Source organism: Sabethes cyaneus, chromosome 2 (genome assembly GCF_943734655.1).
Source record: "Sabethes cyaneus chromosome 2, idSabCyanKW18_F2, whole genome shotgun sequence".
Taxonomy (NCBI): Eukaryota; Metazoa; Arthropoda; class Insecta; order Diptera; family Culicidae; genus Sabethes; species Sabethes cyaneus.
The window spans coordinates 99187922-99206961 of NC_071354.1; the positions used below are offsets into that span (position 1 = coordinate 99187922).

The 19040-nt window shown below is 41.5% G+C and overlaps 1 protein-coding gene across 1 annotated transcript; it reads left to right on the forward strand.

Moving 5' to 3' along the window:
- The first annotated feature begins 79 nt into the window (after positions 1–79).
- Positions 80–19040, forward strand: LOC128735752 (polycomb protein suz12). Its single transcript, XM_053830240.1, has 8 exons — positions 80–112; positions 2047–2236; positions 10055–10101; positions 10163–11015; positions 11070–11763; positions 11829–12186; positions 17684–17957; positions 18088–19040. The coding sequence occupies exons 1-8, from the start codon at positions 80–82 to the stop codon at positions 18360–18362; spliced, it is 2724 nt and encodes a 907-aa protein (XP_053686215.1). The 3' UTR covers positions 18363–19040.

Below are 19040 nucleotides of genomic sequence, written 5' to 3' on the forward strand. Positions count from 1 at the left end.
GTCAAAAAGATTGTTCGCATATTACGAACACAATTTATAGCGTCCGCCATTATAGCGCGTAAAAAGCTGGATATATAAGATGTCACGTAGGGGCTTTAGTATCCATCTAGCGGTAAGCATGAGCAAAAGCTGCCTACAATGATCCATTTAGTGCTGGATACACTATATTCACAGATTAACAGACGTAACACTTCGAACAAATTTTCTAACATAACATCGTTTCAATGACACCCTTAAAACTTGGAAAAAACACTAGCATCACCTGGTGTTGTCTTCGCGCTACGCAGAGCAGGTTGCTATAAATTGAGCAATGCCGTAAATTTAGTTGTACGTTATCTGACAACAACGCCAGCGCAAACGAACGGCGTTCTCGCGCAGCTACTGTTGTTTGAATCTTGGCTTAAGTGAAAATTTGAAATGATCGTTTTTATTGGCGATGGAATGAGGCTTCAGTGTTACGTCTGTTAGTCTGTGCTATATTTATGCAGGAAGTGATTTACCCTGTGCTTGAACCCGTGGTTCAAAATCTCTTTTGATGCTGGTAACGGCAATGAAGTAATTTGCGGTTTCGTCACTAACGAGAATGACATTAGCTGAAGGCTCGTTTATGTAGGACGTACGAGTGAGAGAGGAGCAAATAGTGGAGGAGATGATCCGGGAGTTTGAAATTTAATGTTGTTGATATTATTCCTACTTCAAACAGCCTCAGCGAGGGCCCCAGCTAATGTCAAAAAATCTTTAATTCAATGCTTAAGCGGGGTATGCTGCTGAAAAGTAATGGGTAAAAAGATAGGACAAGAAATGCTCAAGAAATCGATTTCTTTTACGATTTCTTAAGCAGTACGCACCTCATAAGAAATATTATTTCTCGTCCAGATGGCGCAGTTTTACACGCAAGTGAATTGAAACGTCACTTTTCCGAACGGAATAATATCCGGCGCAATTATTACCACAAGAAAAAATGACAGGTATTGGCAACCACCTGTCATTTTTTCTTGTGGTAATAATTGCGCCGGATATTATTCCGTACGGAAAAGTGACGTTTTAATTCACTTGTGTGTAAACCAACGTCATCTGGACGTGAAATAATATTTCTTATGAGGTGCGTACTGCTTAAGAAATCGTAAAAGAAATCGATTTCTTGAGCATTTCTTGTCCTATCTTTTTACCCATTACTTTTCAGCAGCGTACCCCGCTTTAGCGGTTACTTGGGTAGGATGGGTTAGACCAAGTAAATAAAATACTCCGGAGAAAACGGCAGGATCCCAAATTTATGCATGCACAAATCTGTATTTGTGGCAGCTGATGGCAGCGCTGATTCGCCTACCCGCCACAACAGAATAAAAACCCAAATGACGTTCAAATTGGCAGTACCAGGGATACCAGACTTGCAGATTTGTCTGCAAATTGCAGATTTTTGGAACGGTCTTGCAGATCATTATAAATTTGCAGATATTTGCAGTTTTTCTGACTTTTATTGTTTTGGTGCAGATTTTTGTTCGAAGCTCTTTAAACTTTCACAGACTTCCTAAAAAAGTGTGCAGATTTTCGCAGATTATTTTTAAACCAGAAAATTCGAGTAGCCGGAAAACTGCTCGATTTTTTCGGTTTTCGAGCAGTTGCAGATATTTTTTTAGAAAATATGGCATCTCTGGGCAGTACTAGATTCCAGCTAGCGTCATGTCAAACGTTTACTCACCTTTTGAGCGGGTTTTATTTTCCGAACGTCGACTTTTGCTAAACGAAGCACTCAGTCCGGCCAAGTGAAAAAAAGTGTTTTTCATTAAGAAGTACTTAATACAAATAAAAATAATAGTTTCAATAGCTGATTGTGATTTTAGGCGCGGTAAACTATTGAGGTGTAGCAAACTGGCTATTGTGTTTCGAAAGGTTTTGTCGAGCGTGGGATCGATTGAAGAACAGAAGGCTCTTACTGAGAAAAAAGAACTCTCCACCATCCGCCCATTTCTCACCCTCGCCAGTTCGTTTAGCTAGCAGCAGCAATTCATAATCGGTACATAACCAATACCATCAATTGCTTTCAAGCTGGACGGAAAAGAAGCGAAAAGCTGCAGCAATAGCAGCGGGGTAGGTGGTAATGGAACTACAGTTAGCGGAAATAATAAAAACCGAAAAACGGTTCCTAAAAAACGGGAAAAGGATGCTGAATTGCCCAAGCAGCCAAAAATTGACCATTTCCAGACTGATCACGAGCTTTTTATGCAGGCCTTTGAAAGTGAGTATTTTCTTGTTTGTATGTGTGTATAGAATTGTTTTTGGCGTAGGAATACGTATTGCTTACAGAGGCGACAAGAAACTTTATAAATGGTATGCTACTTAGCTGCCTTGCTTTATGAATAAGACGAACTCACCGTTTGGTTTCGAAATGGGTTGCTTGTCGTTTTTGTAGTGTATGGACTGTAGCATTTTCAGAGAATGTTATTTTACAATATTTGGATTTAAGCTAGCGTCAGCAAAAAGTGCAAGTTTTTTTGTATCCGCTCATATTAAATTGGTTTTGGTATTTAGTTATCCACTCAGGATTACATTTTGGTGATTTTGGTGGTCTACTTAGGGACAAATTTGTGCAAATCAATCGTTTACCATATAGCGCTTACAGATTTACACAATTCATTAATGATACCCATCCGGTTAATATTTTATCTTAATTTCTTGATGATTTTTTGGAGTCTTCAATATATTTTTCAGCAGAATTCATTAAAAAAATAATGTAGGTATTAGTAGTTTGGCAATTGCCAAACGAATGATAAAAGTTGTACGTTTATTCTTCAATTGCTTAATTTGCTAAAACACGGGCGACAATTATAGTGGCCAAGTCATTTGGGTACAAATGAAATGTTGCATATACAGGTACAAAAATAAACTAGGTACCTAGCTCTAATTTTACCAAAGCATCGCCTATCCAAGGAAATAGAAATTGAGCTTTTTTAGTCACCCAAGCCGGCACGGAACAGATTGCTCGTCCGCTCACTGAAAGATCGAATGAACATTGCAAAAAAAGCCTTGGGCTTCACAGCCTTCACAGCCGGTTATTAGAGTACAGGACAATTACGGGGCTAGTACAATTCTATTGACTCTATAGAATGAACATTGCATTCATCGCAAAAACCACGGAGTTATGTTTGACCATTTTCAAAACTGTCGCAGTGGTTTTTTAAAGCCAGCGTCTGTCTGGCGTACATAGAAGAAAAGTTTGACCATATTTTTTTTCAACAAAAATCGTCGACTTAAAAAAGATTGAATTTTTGTATTAAAAATTAATATTTTGAAAATAGAGTAACCAACCTAATTTGGATCCATCTGAAGCTGTCATAATTTGGACACTTCGATTGGCTGTAAGTGTCTAAATTATGTGGTTGCAGACGGGCCTCACTGTGTCTATCCGTTTGAATAAATTCTAAAAATTGATTTATTGAAATTGAAATATTTGTACAGCGATTATGGACAACCGGTGTTAGGCGGGGCTGACGAGATCACTTCTTCATTATACCACATTTTACCACTCAAGTAGTACAAAATGTCCAACAAAAAGTACATTTACATCTATCCCTTTTCCTCTAAAATCATTATTATCATCATCATCATCATCATCGTTATCATCACGTGCATGATATTGATGTATATCATCCTCCTTTACTGGTAACACTCGCTTATCCTTGCCCGATACACTTTGAAGAGATGTCCGATGATAGGGAATTTGACTTCTCGAAAGCGGACTTTTGCGATCTACAAGATTCTTTAAAAAAATACGGACTGATAATTACTGCTGAATAACACCGCCGATGTCAACGAAGCAGACCAAAGATTTTCTTTCGCGCTGACCCAACTTTACAGAACTCACGTTCCCGCACCCCTTCCTCGACCGAAGCCTCTCTGGTCAAATAGACGGCTACGCGAGTTGAAACGATTGAGAGCCCGGGCCCTTCGTCGTTATACGTATCTGCGTGACGCTCTGGCAAACTCGAATTTAGTTATGCCAGCAATTCCTATAGGACGTATAACCGGTTTGTTTACTCAAGATATTTACTGTATACCCAATCTAAGCTTAAACAAAATCCCAAAGAAAAACGAAAAGAGAATAGACTCCCATCTAAAAGGTATGTTTCGTGATAAAGGGTTGTATAACATTTCGCCGAAGACCATATCGCGGAGTACCGTTTCGCGGAATACCATTTCGCGGAAAACATTTTCGCGGAAAGTACCAAAACGTCGAAAAACCTTTCGCGGAAAGGACTATTCCGCGGAAAACTTTTCGGCGGAAAGAACCATTTGGCGGAAAATATTGTTTCGCGGAAAACCATGTTAGTAGCAAACGTTTCCTAGATGATTCAGGGCGAGCCGGCCGCAGGCAACGGCGAGTGTTCGCCGGTGACCCGCCGTCGGAAGCGCCGGCAACTGCGGGGGGCAGCCCCCCCCCCCCCCCCGCAGAGATCTCATCTGTCTAAGTCTATTCGTTTTCCTAGGTCTACTGACCTCTAGTTAGTTTTCCCTAGTCCTCGCATCGATTTAACTGTCGTTGAGTACAAAGCGGCGCTTTTTACGGCTTCCAAACTGAATGAGCGGTGGTTCTCCGCCAAATAGTACTTTCGGCGAAAATGTATTCCGCGAAATGGTTTTCCGCGAAACAGTATATTCCGCGAAATGGTATTCGGCGAAATGAAAAGCTCGTCAGGAGTCGAGAGCGTTATCCGCGATCGGTAAGCTGAAGTCATCAGCCTACAAATGCTCTATGGATATGTAAAAGAACTTTTGGTAAGCAATGGGGACTGAAACCGAAGATGATCCAGTGGATCTATTCGGCTATTGTGAAACCCAGGATTACCTATGCCTCGTTGGTCTGGTGGCCAAAAACAAAAGAGAAAGCTTCTCAGAAAAAGCTAGAAAGACTTCGAAGGCTAGCCACTCTCTCAATAACAGGTGCAATGAGAAGTACACCGTCGAAGGCATTGGATGCTTTACTTTATATGCTTCCACTGCATCAGTTCATACAATTAGAAGCTGAAAAGAGTGCTCTGAGGATCAAAAGATCTATGAACCTCTTTGATGGTGATCTTACAGGTCATCTCAGTATTCTAAAGACTATTAGTATTAATCCTCTGGTAATCAATAATGAAGACTGGATGGCGAAAAAATACAACTTTGACCGAATTTTTCGTGTATTTGAGCCTAGGCGTGATTCCTGGGAAGACGGTGGTCCCGATCTTCGCCAAGGCTCGACGGTTTTTTACACAGATGGTTCAAAAATGGACAACCAAGTGGGAGCAGGAGTAACTGGCCCAGGAATAGACATGTCAATTTCTATGGGTAGATGGCCAACTGTGTTCCAAGCTGAAATTCAAGCAATTCTAGAGTGTTCTACTGTGTGCTTGCGCAGAAACTATAGACATTCAAATATATGCATCATGTCCGATAGTCAAGCAGCTCTAAATGCTTTAAAGTCGGCGACATGCACATCAAAACACGTCTGGGAATGTATTCAATCACTCCAAAAATTATCTTGCCGTAACCAAGTCAACTTATATTGGGTCCCAGGTCACTGTGGAATTGATGGAAATGAAAGGGCTGATGCGCTTGCAAGATTCGGATCTTCTCATCAATTTATAGGACCTGAGCCCTTTTGCGGCCTATCTGCTTCTGTTTTAAAAATGGAGCTGAAGGCATGGGAATGTAGGAAAGTGGAATCAAATTGGAATAACACCTTCAATGCTAGGCAGTCGAAACGATTTATCTCTCCAAACATTTCTATGACTCGCAAAATACTGGAGCTTTCAAAGAAAGATCTAAGCATCTATACTGGTCTAATAACAGGACATTGTCCGAGCCGCTATCATCTGAAGCAAATGGGAAAACTTCAAGATGATATATGTCGCTTCTGTGGCATAGAAAAGGAAGACTCGGAACACCTGTTATGCCGATGTCCGGCAATTTTTAATAAAAGATTAAGGTTCTTCGACAGAGGGCTGTTAGAACCCTTTGATATTTGGAGAACAATTCCCAGTACGGTAGTGCACTTTATCCGAAATGTATCACCGGACTGGACAAATGCTATTAGTCAAATAATGACGGTCGCTTCTAATAGTGGTGCGTCATCTTGACAACATAGCTATAGTAAAATGGGGGATATATCACAATAGATCAAACAAATGGTCGCAGTGATAAAAATACCCAACATGGAAAAAAAAAGTCATCAGCCTCACATATGGACTTGACAGAATTCCCAAAATAGTATTAAATAAAAGCGCGATTGCCTTTCTGCTTCCCGTTAAGAATAATTTTCAATAAATCATTATCACAAGCTGTGTTCTTGGCATATTGGAAGAAATCTGTACTGTTTCCGGCCTTTAAAAAGGACATTGCAAGTTACCGAGGTATAAGTTCTCTGTGCGCTACCTGCAAGCTATTCGTAATATTAATAGGGAAAATTATGTTATATGTAGCTAAATCTTATCTATCCATCAATCAACATGGCTTCTTTTCAGGTAAATCGATATCTAGTAATTTAGCTCAGTTTACCTCACACTGCACACTTAGAAAAGCACCGAATTCGGTAAAATTTTGCCGAAATCTCAACAGCCGAACATTCGGCACTCGGCATGTGTTCGAGATATAGCCTTGGTTGGAATTTATTTATTGTATATTGTGAAACCAAGATTGCTGGCTCGAAAAAGACCGATAACTGCATATCCATGATTACATCTTTCTTGGCTTCCTGAATCGCGATTTGGAAATGCTGGAATATTATCCTTCCTGTTACATGCTGCTTTTATGGGCTTGCAATCTTTTATATATTTTTTGTGTGAGCTCATCACTGCTACCAGTACAGTACAGTTAATCTATTGTGATATCACCCGGGTGTTTGCTGTATCCTGGCTGCATTTATTTTTGCTAATATCGCTACGGAATGAGCGATATTACTTACTTAATTGGCCTAAGGTCTTACGACAAGGCCTGCGCAGTATAATTCCTCCATCTATTTTGGTCCATGGCAGCTGGTCTCCAATTTCGCGGGCACCCAGTGCTCGTCAGATCTCGGTCCACCTGGTCTTGCCACCCCGCTCGCTGTGCCCCTCTTCGTCTTGTTCTTACCGGATTTGATGCGAAAACCATTTCTGCAGGATAGTTGTTCGGCATTCTAGCAACGTGTCCTGCCCAACGTATCCGTCTAGCTTCAACCAATTTCTGAATACTTGGTTCGCCGTAGAGGCGCGCGAGCTCGTGGTTCAATCTCCGCCTCCATACACCGTTCTCTTGCACTCCGCCAAAGATGGTTCTTAGCACCCGCCGTTCGAAAAATCCGAGTGCTCGTAGGTCCTCTTCTAGCAGTGTCCACGTTTCGTGCCCGTAGAAGACAACCGGTCTAATTAGCGTTTTGTACAGTATGCACTTTGTACGGGGGCTCAAATTGTTCGACCGCAAGTGTTTGTGGAGTCCGTAGTAGGCCTGACTTCCACTGATAATACGTTTTTTAATCTCACGGCTGGTATTGTTGTCCTCGGTTGCCAGTGAGCCAAGGTATACGAATTCGTCGACTACCTCGAACTCATCCCCGTCGAGTACCACGGTACTGCCCAAGCGGGCCCTGTCGCACTGGGTCGCGCCCGCCAGCATATACTTCGTTTTAGACGTATTTATCTTCAATCCAATCTTTTCTGCTTCGCGTTTTAGTCTGGTGTACTGATCTTCCACCGCCTCAAATGTTCTGCCGACAGCATCCACGTCGTCAGCAAAGCAGATAAATTGAAAATGGTGCCCGCATTTCAATCGCCGCTCGTCTTATAACACCTTCAAGCGCAATGTTGAATAGCAGGCAGGAAAGACCATCTCCTTGTCGAAGTCCCCTGCGAGTTTCGAATGTGTCCGACAATCCACCCGAGATTCTCACACAGCACTGGATCCCATCCATCGCAGCCATGATAAGTCTAGTAAGCTTACCCGGAAAGCCGTTTTCGTCCAAAATTTCCATAGCTCTTGTCGGTTACGCTATCATATGCGGCTTTGAAATCGATGAACAGGTGGTGCGTGAGGACTCGGAATTCGCGGCATTTCTGGAGGATCTATCGCAGGGTGAAGATTTGGTCCGTTGTAGACCGACCCTCCATGAAGCCGGCCTGGTAACTTCCCACAAATCTATTGACTGTTGGCGATAGTCGGTGAAAGAATACTTGGGACAGCACTTTGTTGGCGGCATTCAGGATAGTGATTGCTCGGTAGTTCTCACAATCCAGCTTATCACCTTTCTTGTAGTTAGGGCAGATAACCCCGTCTTTCCACTCCTCCGGTAGTCGTTCCGTATCCCAAATCATGACAATCAGTTGGTGCAGACAGCCGGCCAATCTGTCCGGGCCCATCTTATTAAGTTCCGCTCTAATGCCATCCTTTCCCTCTGCTTTGTTGTACTTCAGCCGCTAGATGCATTCTTTAACTTCCCTTATCAATGGGGGTGGCAAATCTTTGTTGCTTGCTACACCAATGTGGTCGCTGCCTCCGCTTCTCCTCATGGTCTTCCGCCTGCACGCCATTCAGGTGTTCATCGTAGTGCTGCTTCCACCTTTCGATCACCGCACGGTCGTCAGATACCTCCATCTTTATCTCTGCACATTTCGGCCCGCGGCACAAAGCCTTTGCGAGATCCGTTGAGTCTCTGATAGAACTTCCATGTGTCGTGAAAGCGGTACAGCTGTTCGAGTTCATCCCACTCCTTCTCCTCTTGGTAGCGCTTCTTCTCCTTGAAGAGTCGGGTTTGTTGCCTCCGCTTCTGTTTGTATCGCTCCACATTCTGATGGGTGGCTCTACGCAACATTTGTACCCGTGCTGCGTTCTTCTCAGCCAATATCTGCTGGCATTCCTCGTCAAACTATTCGTTACGTCGATTTGATGCCACACGGTCTAGGACGTATAGGGTGCATAAACATATTACATAACGTAACGTAACCTAAATCATACTACAAAAGCATCCCAGGTAACCAATAAGCATCACCAATGCTATTCAAATGCAAGCCAATAAGCATTTAAGTCGCCTCAAATGCTATTTTTGCAAAATATACAGCGACTTTACTGCTGACCTTCGTATGGTGCTGACAATGCTAATTTGCACCGACACGAAGAATTTGAATAGAATGTTAAATGCCAATTTACAACATCTATGCAGTCAGAAAGCTAACATACAACAACATGCAGAATAAAATGCCAGGTATGCTGATTTGCTGCTTATGTTAATGCTTATTGGTTACCTGGGATGGGTAGTTTAATATACAGATTTGCAATTTTTGCTCACAGTAAAGTAGAAAACAACTCCCCTCATTGCTTAGCCAGAGAGCGGATAGCAATATTCGCCGTGATTGTAAAACATTTTGCCGAACACCATTTCGCGAAAAAGCTTAAGCGGAATGTATCATTTTACGGAAAACTTTTGACTAACGTTTTATTGAAGAGTCGAATTTTTCGAGTTCGATTAGTTTTTGAGTTACGCAAAAATTTCTGTTTTATTTGTATGGGAGTCCTTATCCCCCTACCACAGGGGTAGATCTCTCACTAACCATCATAAAATAAATTCAAGACTCCAAAATCCCCCACATGCCAAATTTGGTTTCATTTGCTTGATAATTTCTCGAGATAAGAGGAAATTTGTATTTCATTTATATGGGAGCCTCTCTTAAAAGGGGAAGAGGTCATAATTCCCTTTCTAAAGAGGGGAGGGGTCTCAATTCACCATAGAAAAAAATCTTAATCTTAATAAATTCAAGACTCCAAAATCCCTCACATGTCAAATTGGGTTCCAATTGCATGATTAGTTCTCTAGTTATGCAGAAATTTGTGTTTCATTTGTATGGGAATACAATGTGTCCCCCCCCCCCCCTTAAAGGGCTGGAGGGCTCTCTAACTATCATAAGAATCTTTCCCGGCCCCAATTTTCACACCGATCGGTTTAGTAGTTTTTGATTCTATAAGGAACATACCGACAGACACAAATCCATTTTTGTGGGTATAGATTTCCATACAGCGGACCTCACAAGTTCTTTTTTATTTCTTCCAGAACCTACCCAGATTTATCGTTACTTACGAACGCGCAACATGATATCGGTGAGTTGATTGAGTTCTTTCGCACGTGCATATATCATTAATCTAAACATTTTTATTGCAGCCTATTTTTTTAAATCGAAACTTGTCCTACATGCGCCACCGGATGTCACGTTCGCACAAAACGCGTAATACGTTCAAAATCGACATTATGTTGGCGCAGAAGATGAACAAAATCCGCAACGATAAAGCAAATGGAATATCTTTGACCGGCGAGTATTTGACACTTCTGTTTTTGGGATTTTTCGACAAAACACAAGATGACGATCTAATGGATGGCATCGTTAAAAAGTCCGATGTTGAGAATACAAAAACAGTACAGGTTGAAACGGTTCTGTTGAAGATCTCACATAATAAACGCAAGGACATTTCGTCTGCATTGATGCAAGTCGCCGTTGGTAAATCAGACGTTATCTTGAACCCTATGGAACGCCCGTCGGAAGAAAAAGTACCAACGATTAGCATAGCCACAGAATCATTTAGTTCAGTAGGAGTAAACCAAGTAACTGGACCGCAACTTTCCTTCCTACTGCTCTTTCGGGTGCACATGCACACCAATGGAGGTAACGGATATTGCGCTATTGCGAACGCCACCGATGGGTATGAAAACGCTGGAAGCGACGATGAGCCTGCAGCCAAGAGACAAAAAATTAGCGGAATAACTAAATTATATAGCACTGAACTGATAATATTTGATAAGTATGGCAGGTGCTTGTTAAAGGATGGAGATTACGAACTCAATGTACAAGAAATATTACCGCATCAGCAGCAATTACAAAAGTACAATTCACCGAAGAAAAATTCTACCTGGGAAACTATTCAATCAATAAATGGTGATCGTAACAATATAGACATCTTGGATATCTACAAACAACAACACAAGGGGCTAGATGATCAGAACACCGTATTACTGTTTAGTAAGTCACCAAGTTTGAAGTTCCGCTTGCAATGGACTAAAGAGGCTCTTCCAGGTTTTGTTGACAGACCAATGCCTATTGCTATTAATCTGAACAACAATGAAAGTAACGATAAGGAAAACTATAAACCTGAAACTCTGTCCAACTCATTTAAGAAGAACCTCAATATCAATAACAACAGCATTTTGACTCCAGCTGCCGCGAATGGTCTTTCTAATACTGCTTCAAAGCTAGATGGCAGTTCTAGTGCTTTTGTGAATACGGGAGCTTTGAATATAAGCACCAAATCAAATGGCTCTTCAACTGAGTTGAAACGGTACGCTGATGAGCCTAAGATCGATCATATCATTTACCAGTTCGTGTATAATAACAACTCCCGCCAGCAGACAGAAACAAAGTTGGATTTCCACTGTCCTTGGTGCAGTCTAAATTGTAGCTCACTATATCCACTACTTAAGCATCTTAAGCTTTGTCATGCACGGTTTATATTTACTTATATCCCAATACCAAACGGAGCGCGGATCGACGTTTCGATCAACGAGTTATATGATGGTTCATATAATGGTTCACCGCATGATTTGTTAGATACGGTGAGTGCTTTCTCACGTCGTGGTCCTGTACGAAGAACTGTTGTCACGAATCTTCTCGTGTGCAGACCACGACGCCAGAAGCACAGCCTGATCGAGTTTATCGAGTGTGACGAAAATGAATTCGACAACCAACGACCATTTATCACTGGTCATAACAGGTGAAAGAGAAAAACCTATTTTAGATTGACACCTTTAGTTTTGATATCGCATATTTGCTTTACAGGATGTACCATCATACGATGACATGTCTGCCAGTTCATCCCAAGGAGTTAGATATTGATTCGGAAGGAGAAAGTGATCCACTTTGGTTGCAACATAAAACTATGCAGATGATCGATGAGTTCACGGATGTGAACGAGGGCGAAAAGGAGCTGATGAAAATGTGGAATTTGCACGTCATGAAGTTCGGTTACGTTGGCGACTGTCAAATTCCCATTGCCCTGGAGATGTTCATTGAGTGTCGCGGACGGGAACTCTTGAGAAAAAATCTCTATCGCAATTTTGTGCTGCATATGTCTTCGATGTTCGATTTTGGGCTAGTTTCACCCGAAGTCATGCAAAAGGCGATTAGGAAACTACAGGTAAATTATTGTTTTATGAATTATTCAGGGTACCCATTCGCAAAGAGATAATATGTTTCGTTGGCTAGTTCAAGCTTTGAACGACAGACATTTTCTGTGTATATATAGAATTTTTATTTTGTTCGACATTTGGTATTTAGATAGTAAGTAGCATTAAGTTTTAGAATCCGTTACACGGACTCTATTCGGCTGGCACCGGCTCCATACTGGTGTGCAATACTCGAGGTTGGAGCGAACCAACGCACAGATAAGTGATTTCAAACAAATATCATTGAAGTTTTTGGCGATACGCATAATAAATCCCACGTTCCTGCAGGCCTTGTCGACAACGAATGAAACATACTGTTTGGAAGTCAATTTAGAGTTCAGCAGTATCCCAAGATCTTTGACGCTATCTACACGGCGTAAAGGTACGCTTGATAATCGGTAATCGAGTAATACAGGATTCAGCTTTCTCGAGAACGTAGGGGAAACAAGGGAGACTTGATCCCCATTTTGTTTTTTGTATATTTCTCAAAAGTCTACTAGAAAAAAAGCCTGGGTTTTCAATTTTTCGGCAGTTTACAGTACAGCTTACTACCTACAATTTATCAGTTAGTGATACGTAGCGCTAAACAAAAGATATGAGATATTTTGAAAAGTACAGAAAATTGTACATATTCAAAATATGCGGGAGACTTGATCCCCTGTTTAGGCACAATTGATCCACTGGAAATATATATTTTTAAAGCTCAACTTTCATTTGGAAGTTTTATTAAAATAGGCCTAGTTCATATAGTATCATTATTTAGTGTATAACAGTTTAATTCAAAAGTATAAAAAGTATTTAGAAATCGTTAAGTGCATCGATCTGTAAAAGTATAGCTTTGGACATCTTTTATAATTTGAGACGAGAACTTTTTCGTTGGGTTTTAATTTTTGAAGCATTATATTTTTCCTGTTTAATAATCAGAGCAGCCTCCAGCTTCTATTTCGTTGGTGCATCTGTAAGGATGTGTATCTCCTCGTTTTCATACTCTTCGCATGTTTTTACGTGGTGATTCCTTTGGTAATAGTTTTATATTTACAGGTGTTTTGATAATTGTATTGTTTGGAATCATCGATTTTGGTACCTGATTAATAGAATTCTTCAAAGAAGATGAGCTGTTTTGTGCAGATGAATTCTTTGTCCGAGCAGTCTTTCTTCATCCTTGGAAAATGCACAGGTTGCTCCTCCGTAGTCCGGTTGGTAAATGATCTTTTCAGAAGCATTTTTTCGCTTTCTCACATATCGCTTAAGTGTCATTACAATCAAATTGAACATTTTTGCGGTCGTTCTGACCGGATTTCCAGACTATTCGTGATTTTTACATAATGAATGTTTACGACATGGAAAATTGTTCATTTTATTATTTACGACATAACGGCCTCCAAGCTCTTCACTACCTAACAAAAGGATCAAGTGTCACTGAAATTATGTGGATCAAGTGTACCTGTCGTAGTAAGTTTTACTGAAAATTAATTTTGTAAAATATACACAAGTTTTATTGTAAAATGTATACAGCATCAATGAATAAACATGTTTAGCTAATTTTTTGTTTGAAAAGTAATACAAAAATTTCAAGGCAGTTTTCCGTAGCCAAAAAGTTGAACTTCACTAAAAAAATAAGTATAGAGAATTATTCCGTTGCAAATCTTATTATATTATATTTTCCTTGCAATGTAAAAATTTATTACATTTTCGTTTTGCAATTTTGTTAGTTGAATGAAATGTACAACTTTGTTTTTTTCTACATAAAAACAACATTGTATTTACTGAGAAACAATGAATGGATCAAGTGTCCCAAGGGATCAAGTCTACCTGGTCTCCCCTAATCACTTCACATTAAATGTAGGGGCTTAGTACCAAAAGCGATTGTTTGCACCATCCAGCGAATATCAACAATTGCTCCTGGAGTCCGAGAGTGTACGATGAATCGTTGACTTTCGAGAACAGTCTCAAGTCGTCGGCAAACACAAGCATTAAGTTGACGTCGTTGAAATAAATAAGCAAAACCAACGGTCCGAGATGGCTACCTTGTGAGACTCCGGAAAAGCGGTGCAAGCCGGTGAGGTGAACCTAACGATAGTCACAGTAATAAGACGATTCGACAGATACGATTATTCTTTTACTTCGAACCGGTTCAGATGTTCCATGCAATTTCTTCCATAGCTTCTTGAGTCGCCACCGAAACATCCATATATCAGCTCACTGATTACTTTCATAACCTCCTACTGTGTTGGTGGCTCCACACCTTGACCATCGTTCCCAATTTTTATCCTGTTTCTGCTGATCTCCGTGCCAATCAAATATATGGAGTTTAACAGGCACACCATCGCCATGCGCGTACTAGTTTGATAAGTTAGGCAGTGCGCCCAAAATAACGGAAATATTTATGCGTAACGGAACATGAGCGAAACGGAATAGGGTGCATAAACATATTACATAACGTAACGTAACTCGGCCATTCCCGACCTTTGATCGTCTCGATCAACTAACTTCTACTGAGTATAGATGTTTATAAATATGGATTACAAGCGGAATCACGGAAAAATTCGTACTCATTACTATCGGATACGCGGAAAAGATCGCCTAATAGTTTCCTATCGATTCCGGATCAACATTTACTGTGATCATTAACATTAAGTGTTATTGGATTTATATAAAATTGTAATCATAACCTAAGTCAACATAAAACAAACCCGGAGCAGAAAACAGTCAAAACTGATCGGAATGGGTAAACTGTCTCCCTTCGGAATAAAATTTGGTCGTACAGAAACGAAACTTAATTGAATATCGGAATCAGGAACAAGCTTAAACGGAAACGGAATGTCCGGAAAACTCTAATTGAATATACACAAAACTAACGCGTCGGAATACCGAGTCGCCAAACTACTAATGTGTAAAATATCTGAAGATGGCGGATATGCGTTCTGTTTCGTATCTTTCGATTTTCGACGTAAATTGACTATCATCCTCCTCGTAACATCTTTTGGTTGAAGGAGCTACGCTCCGAAGCGTCGTCACAATCCGGTGTTCCACTGTAGTTTTCGCAGAGTAGTCGTAAAAGCCTCACTGTTGTCGATGACGGAAATTTGATTTGGTTTTCTTCCAACCAATCCATGACCTAAACTAGCAATCGTTTTCCTATTAATTTCGGCATCTAACTGGTGCTCGTCGGGGGTCCTCCGCCCCGAAGCGTCATTATAATCCGGAATTCCAACATAGTTCGGCATCTAACTGCTACTCGTTACGGGTGCTCCGCCCTGAATCGTCGCCGTTGTCAGATGCCTCCGTAAATCGGCGTCCGTAAATCGACAGCAAATGCCGCACAATCGACCAATGACGAAAGTTCGATTTTCCATACGATTTGTAATTGCACTAATAATTGGCGTGTTGTCCCACTTCTGAAGTTGTGGTAGTGGAAATTTAATACTATGAAAGATGAAACATTATGGAGGACGGAAAACACTTGCAAACTGAATTTTATAGCGTCTGCCTCCAACAATCGTACAATACGGAATAATCTTTCATGTCCTATCATGTACTATCATTTGTTTGTTGACTTTAAAGCCGCATATGATACCATCGACCGGAAAGAACTATGGAATCATGGACGAGAACAGCTTCTCCAGGAAGCTCACCAAACTGATTAAATCTACGATGGATGGTACACAGTGCTGTGTTCGGATTTCGGGTGGATTGTCAAGTTCATTCGAATCACACAGAGGGCTTCGTCAAGGTGATGGTCTTCCAAGCTTGCTGTTCAACATAGCGCTACAAGGCGTTATGAACCGAGCGGATATCAACACGCAGGACACGATATTTAACAAATTTAGTTAATTCGTCTGCTTTGCCGATGACATGGATATTATCGGCAGGACTTCTGTGGCGGTGGCTGAACAGTACACCAGACTAAAACGAAGCAAAAAAGATTAGGTTAAAGGTAAATACGTCTAAAACAATGTACATGCTGGCCAGTGGAACCGAGCCCGAACGACACCGCTTGGGCAGTAGTATTTTGATCGACGGCGATGAGTTTGAGGTAGTCAATGAATTTGTCTACCTTGACTCATTGGTAACAGCGGACAATGATACCAGCCGTGAGATTCGGAGGCGTATTATCAGCGGAAGTCGTGCTTACTATGGGCTTCACAAGCAATTGCGGTCGAGTAGACTAAGTCCCCGTACAAAGTGCACCCTGTACAAGACGCTTATGAAACATGGACAATACTCGAGGAGGACCTCCGAGTGCCCGGAGCTTTCGAACGACGAGTGCTAAGAACGATCTTTGGCGGCGTACAGGAGAACGGAGTATGGAGGCGGAGGATGAACCAAGAACTGGCACAGCTCTATGGCGAACCCAGTATCCAGAAGGTGGCTAAAGCTGGACGGATACTATGGGCAGGGCATGTTGCAAGAATGCCGGACAACTACCCTGCAAAGATGGTGTTCGCCTCAATTCCGGTAGGAACAAGACGACCAGGTGCGCAGCGAGCTAGATGGTTAGACCAGGTGGAGCGAGATCTGGCGGAGAGTACTCGGTGTCCGAGGAATTGGAGAGCGGTAGCCCTCAACCGAGTTACATGAAAACTTTGTTCAACAGACTTTGTCTTAGGACAATGCGCTTACCTCGCTTTCCTACACACACACACACACACACACACACACACACACACACACACACACACACACACACACACACACACACACACACACACACACACACACACACACACACACACACACACACACACACACACACACACACACACACACACACACACACACACACACACACACACACACACACACACACACACACACACACACACACACACACACACACACACACACACACACACACACACACACACACACACACACACACACACACACACACACACACACACACACACACACACACACACACACACACACACACACACACACACACACACACACACACACACACACACACACACACACACACACACACACACACACACACACACACACACACACACACACACACACACACACACACACACACACACACACACACACACACACACACACACACACACACACACACACACACACACACACACACACACACACACACACACACACACACACACACACACACACACACACACACACACACACACACACACACACACACACACACACACACACACACACACACACACACACACACATACACATACACATACACATACACATACACACACGCACACATAACACTTTTGGCGCGTACTATAGTTTGATGAGTTAGGTAGTGCGCCCAAACTAACGGAAATATGAGTAACGAACCATGAGCGAAACGGAAGAGAGTGCATAAACATATTACGTAACGTAACGTAACATAAAGCATACTACAATTTACTTTCTAATTTATCATTATTTATACTTCAATCCAACTATATGTGTTTATCATAAGGATCTTTCTTATAGAAACTGTTGTTTGAAAGTCCAGATCTGCAGAAGCAGGTGGCTGCAACTCGTGTGGATCAAATGAAATATTGGAACGACGTAACAGTGCATAAGCAGTCTCAGCCAAAGACCGAGAAATCTACGGACAAAACTAGCGCAGGCGCTAGTGGAGTTCCATCGACTCCATCACATAAGAGTAGCTCCGGTGGTTCAGGTGGCGAAAAGAAAGTAAAACCTACAATCACACCCGCCAAAAATACTGGCGCTGCTCAACATGTGGTCCCGGACAAAACTGGTAAGTGTTCGGTTTGTTGAGTCGATGTTGTGCGTAGCTCTATTGACATATAGACACCGCTTCACGCTCATCCACCATGCATTCATCTCGATGTTTTTCACGTGTTTACGATTCATCGTTCATATTACAGCCATTTCACTATCCCGCCGCAGAAGTGCCAGTGCTGCACTTCATTCTAATTCTTCATCCGTCAACAACACTGCCAGCAAAGATACAAACCAATCACCCCACAACCATTCCTCTCAAACTTGTCCTTCCATACACTCCACCAGAAGATCATCCACGGTCAGCATCTGTCCTGTGGCCACCAATAGAAGCAACACCACGCGATCTTCTACTATTACCACTAGAAGGAAGTCGCTTTCCATTGGTACTCACCAGCAACGCAAGCGGTCCATCAATTGATTTTCGGTTTGACAAGTGGTCGGACATCAAACTGCCGGAACTACCGCTACCCTGAATGGATCGACCTTAATAGTGACAACTAGTTTTGTGGCGGTTAAGTCGATTACAATATCAAAGAAAAGTCAAGAGCGATTGCGAGTGAGTGTGCGGTGCGCGCTGTTCATAACTATTTTATGGGACACAAATTGTAATATGCGATAAGGATAATTGTATTCATTTTAGAATATAAATAGTGGAAGTATATATCGACATAGCGTTCGGCAGGGAATGAAATATTGCTGCATGTAAGCACTTCAGGAATAAAAGATTTCTTTTTTAAGAATTTTCGGGGAGAGCCTAATGGTCTGACTGACAGCCCGCAAATGTGCGATAGATAAATTTAGTTTCTCTTATGAAACAAAATTAGGTTTTCATGTCATATTTTGCAAAAGTAAAACAATGCGCAAAAAGGAAAAAAAGTCGTCAAGGATAGAAGTGATACTTTTGAAGTGCCGGTGAAAATTTTAGTTCACGCCAACTCTAAACATCGGTTAAAATTTTTTCTTTTTTTCATGATAAGGTATCTAGGCAATATCAATGGATAATATAAGAAAAAATCTAGTTTCGAACAGTTGCTTGTTGTGTACGTTTACTTTACCTGCCATTTTTTGCTATAAAATTTAAAACAATCGCGTGTTT

What these genes read in the sequence shown, in the direction of transcription:
- LOC128735752 (XM_053830240.1), top strand. Translation starts at nt 80, where the DNA reads ATGTCACGTAGGGGCTTTAGTATCCATCTAGCG. An exon ending in GAACGCGCAACATGATATCG is followed by an intron (nt 10,102 to 10,162) that starts GTGAGTTGATTG and finishes TTTTTATTGCAG; the next exon opens with CCTATTTTTTTAAATCGAAA. An exon ending in TGTGGTCCCGGACAAAACTG is followed by an intron (nt 17,958 to 18,087) that starts GTAAGTGTTCGG and finishes TTCATATTACAG; the next exon opens with CCATTTCACTATCCCGCCGC.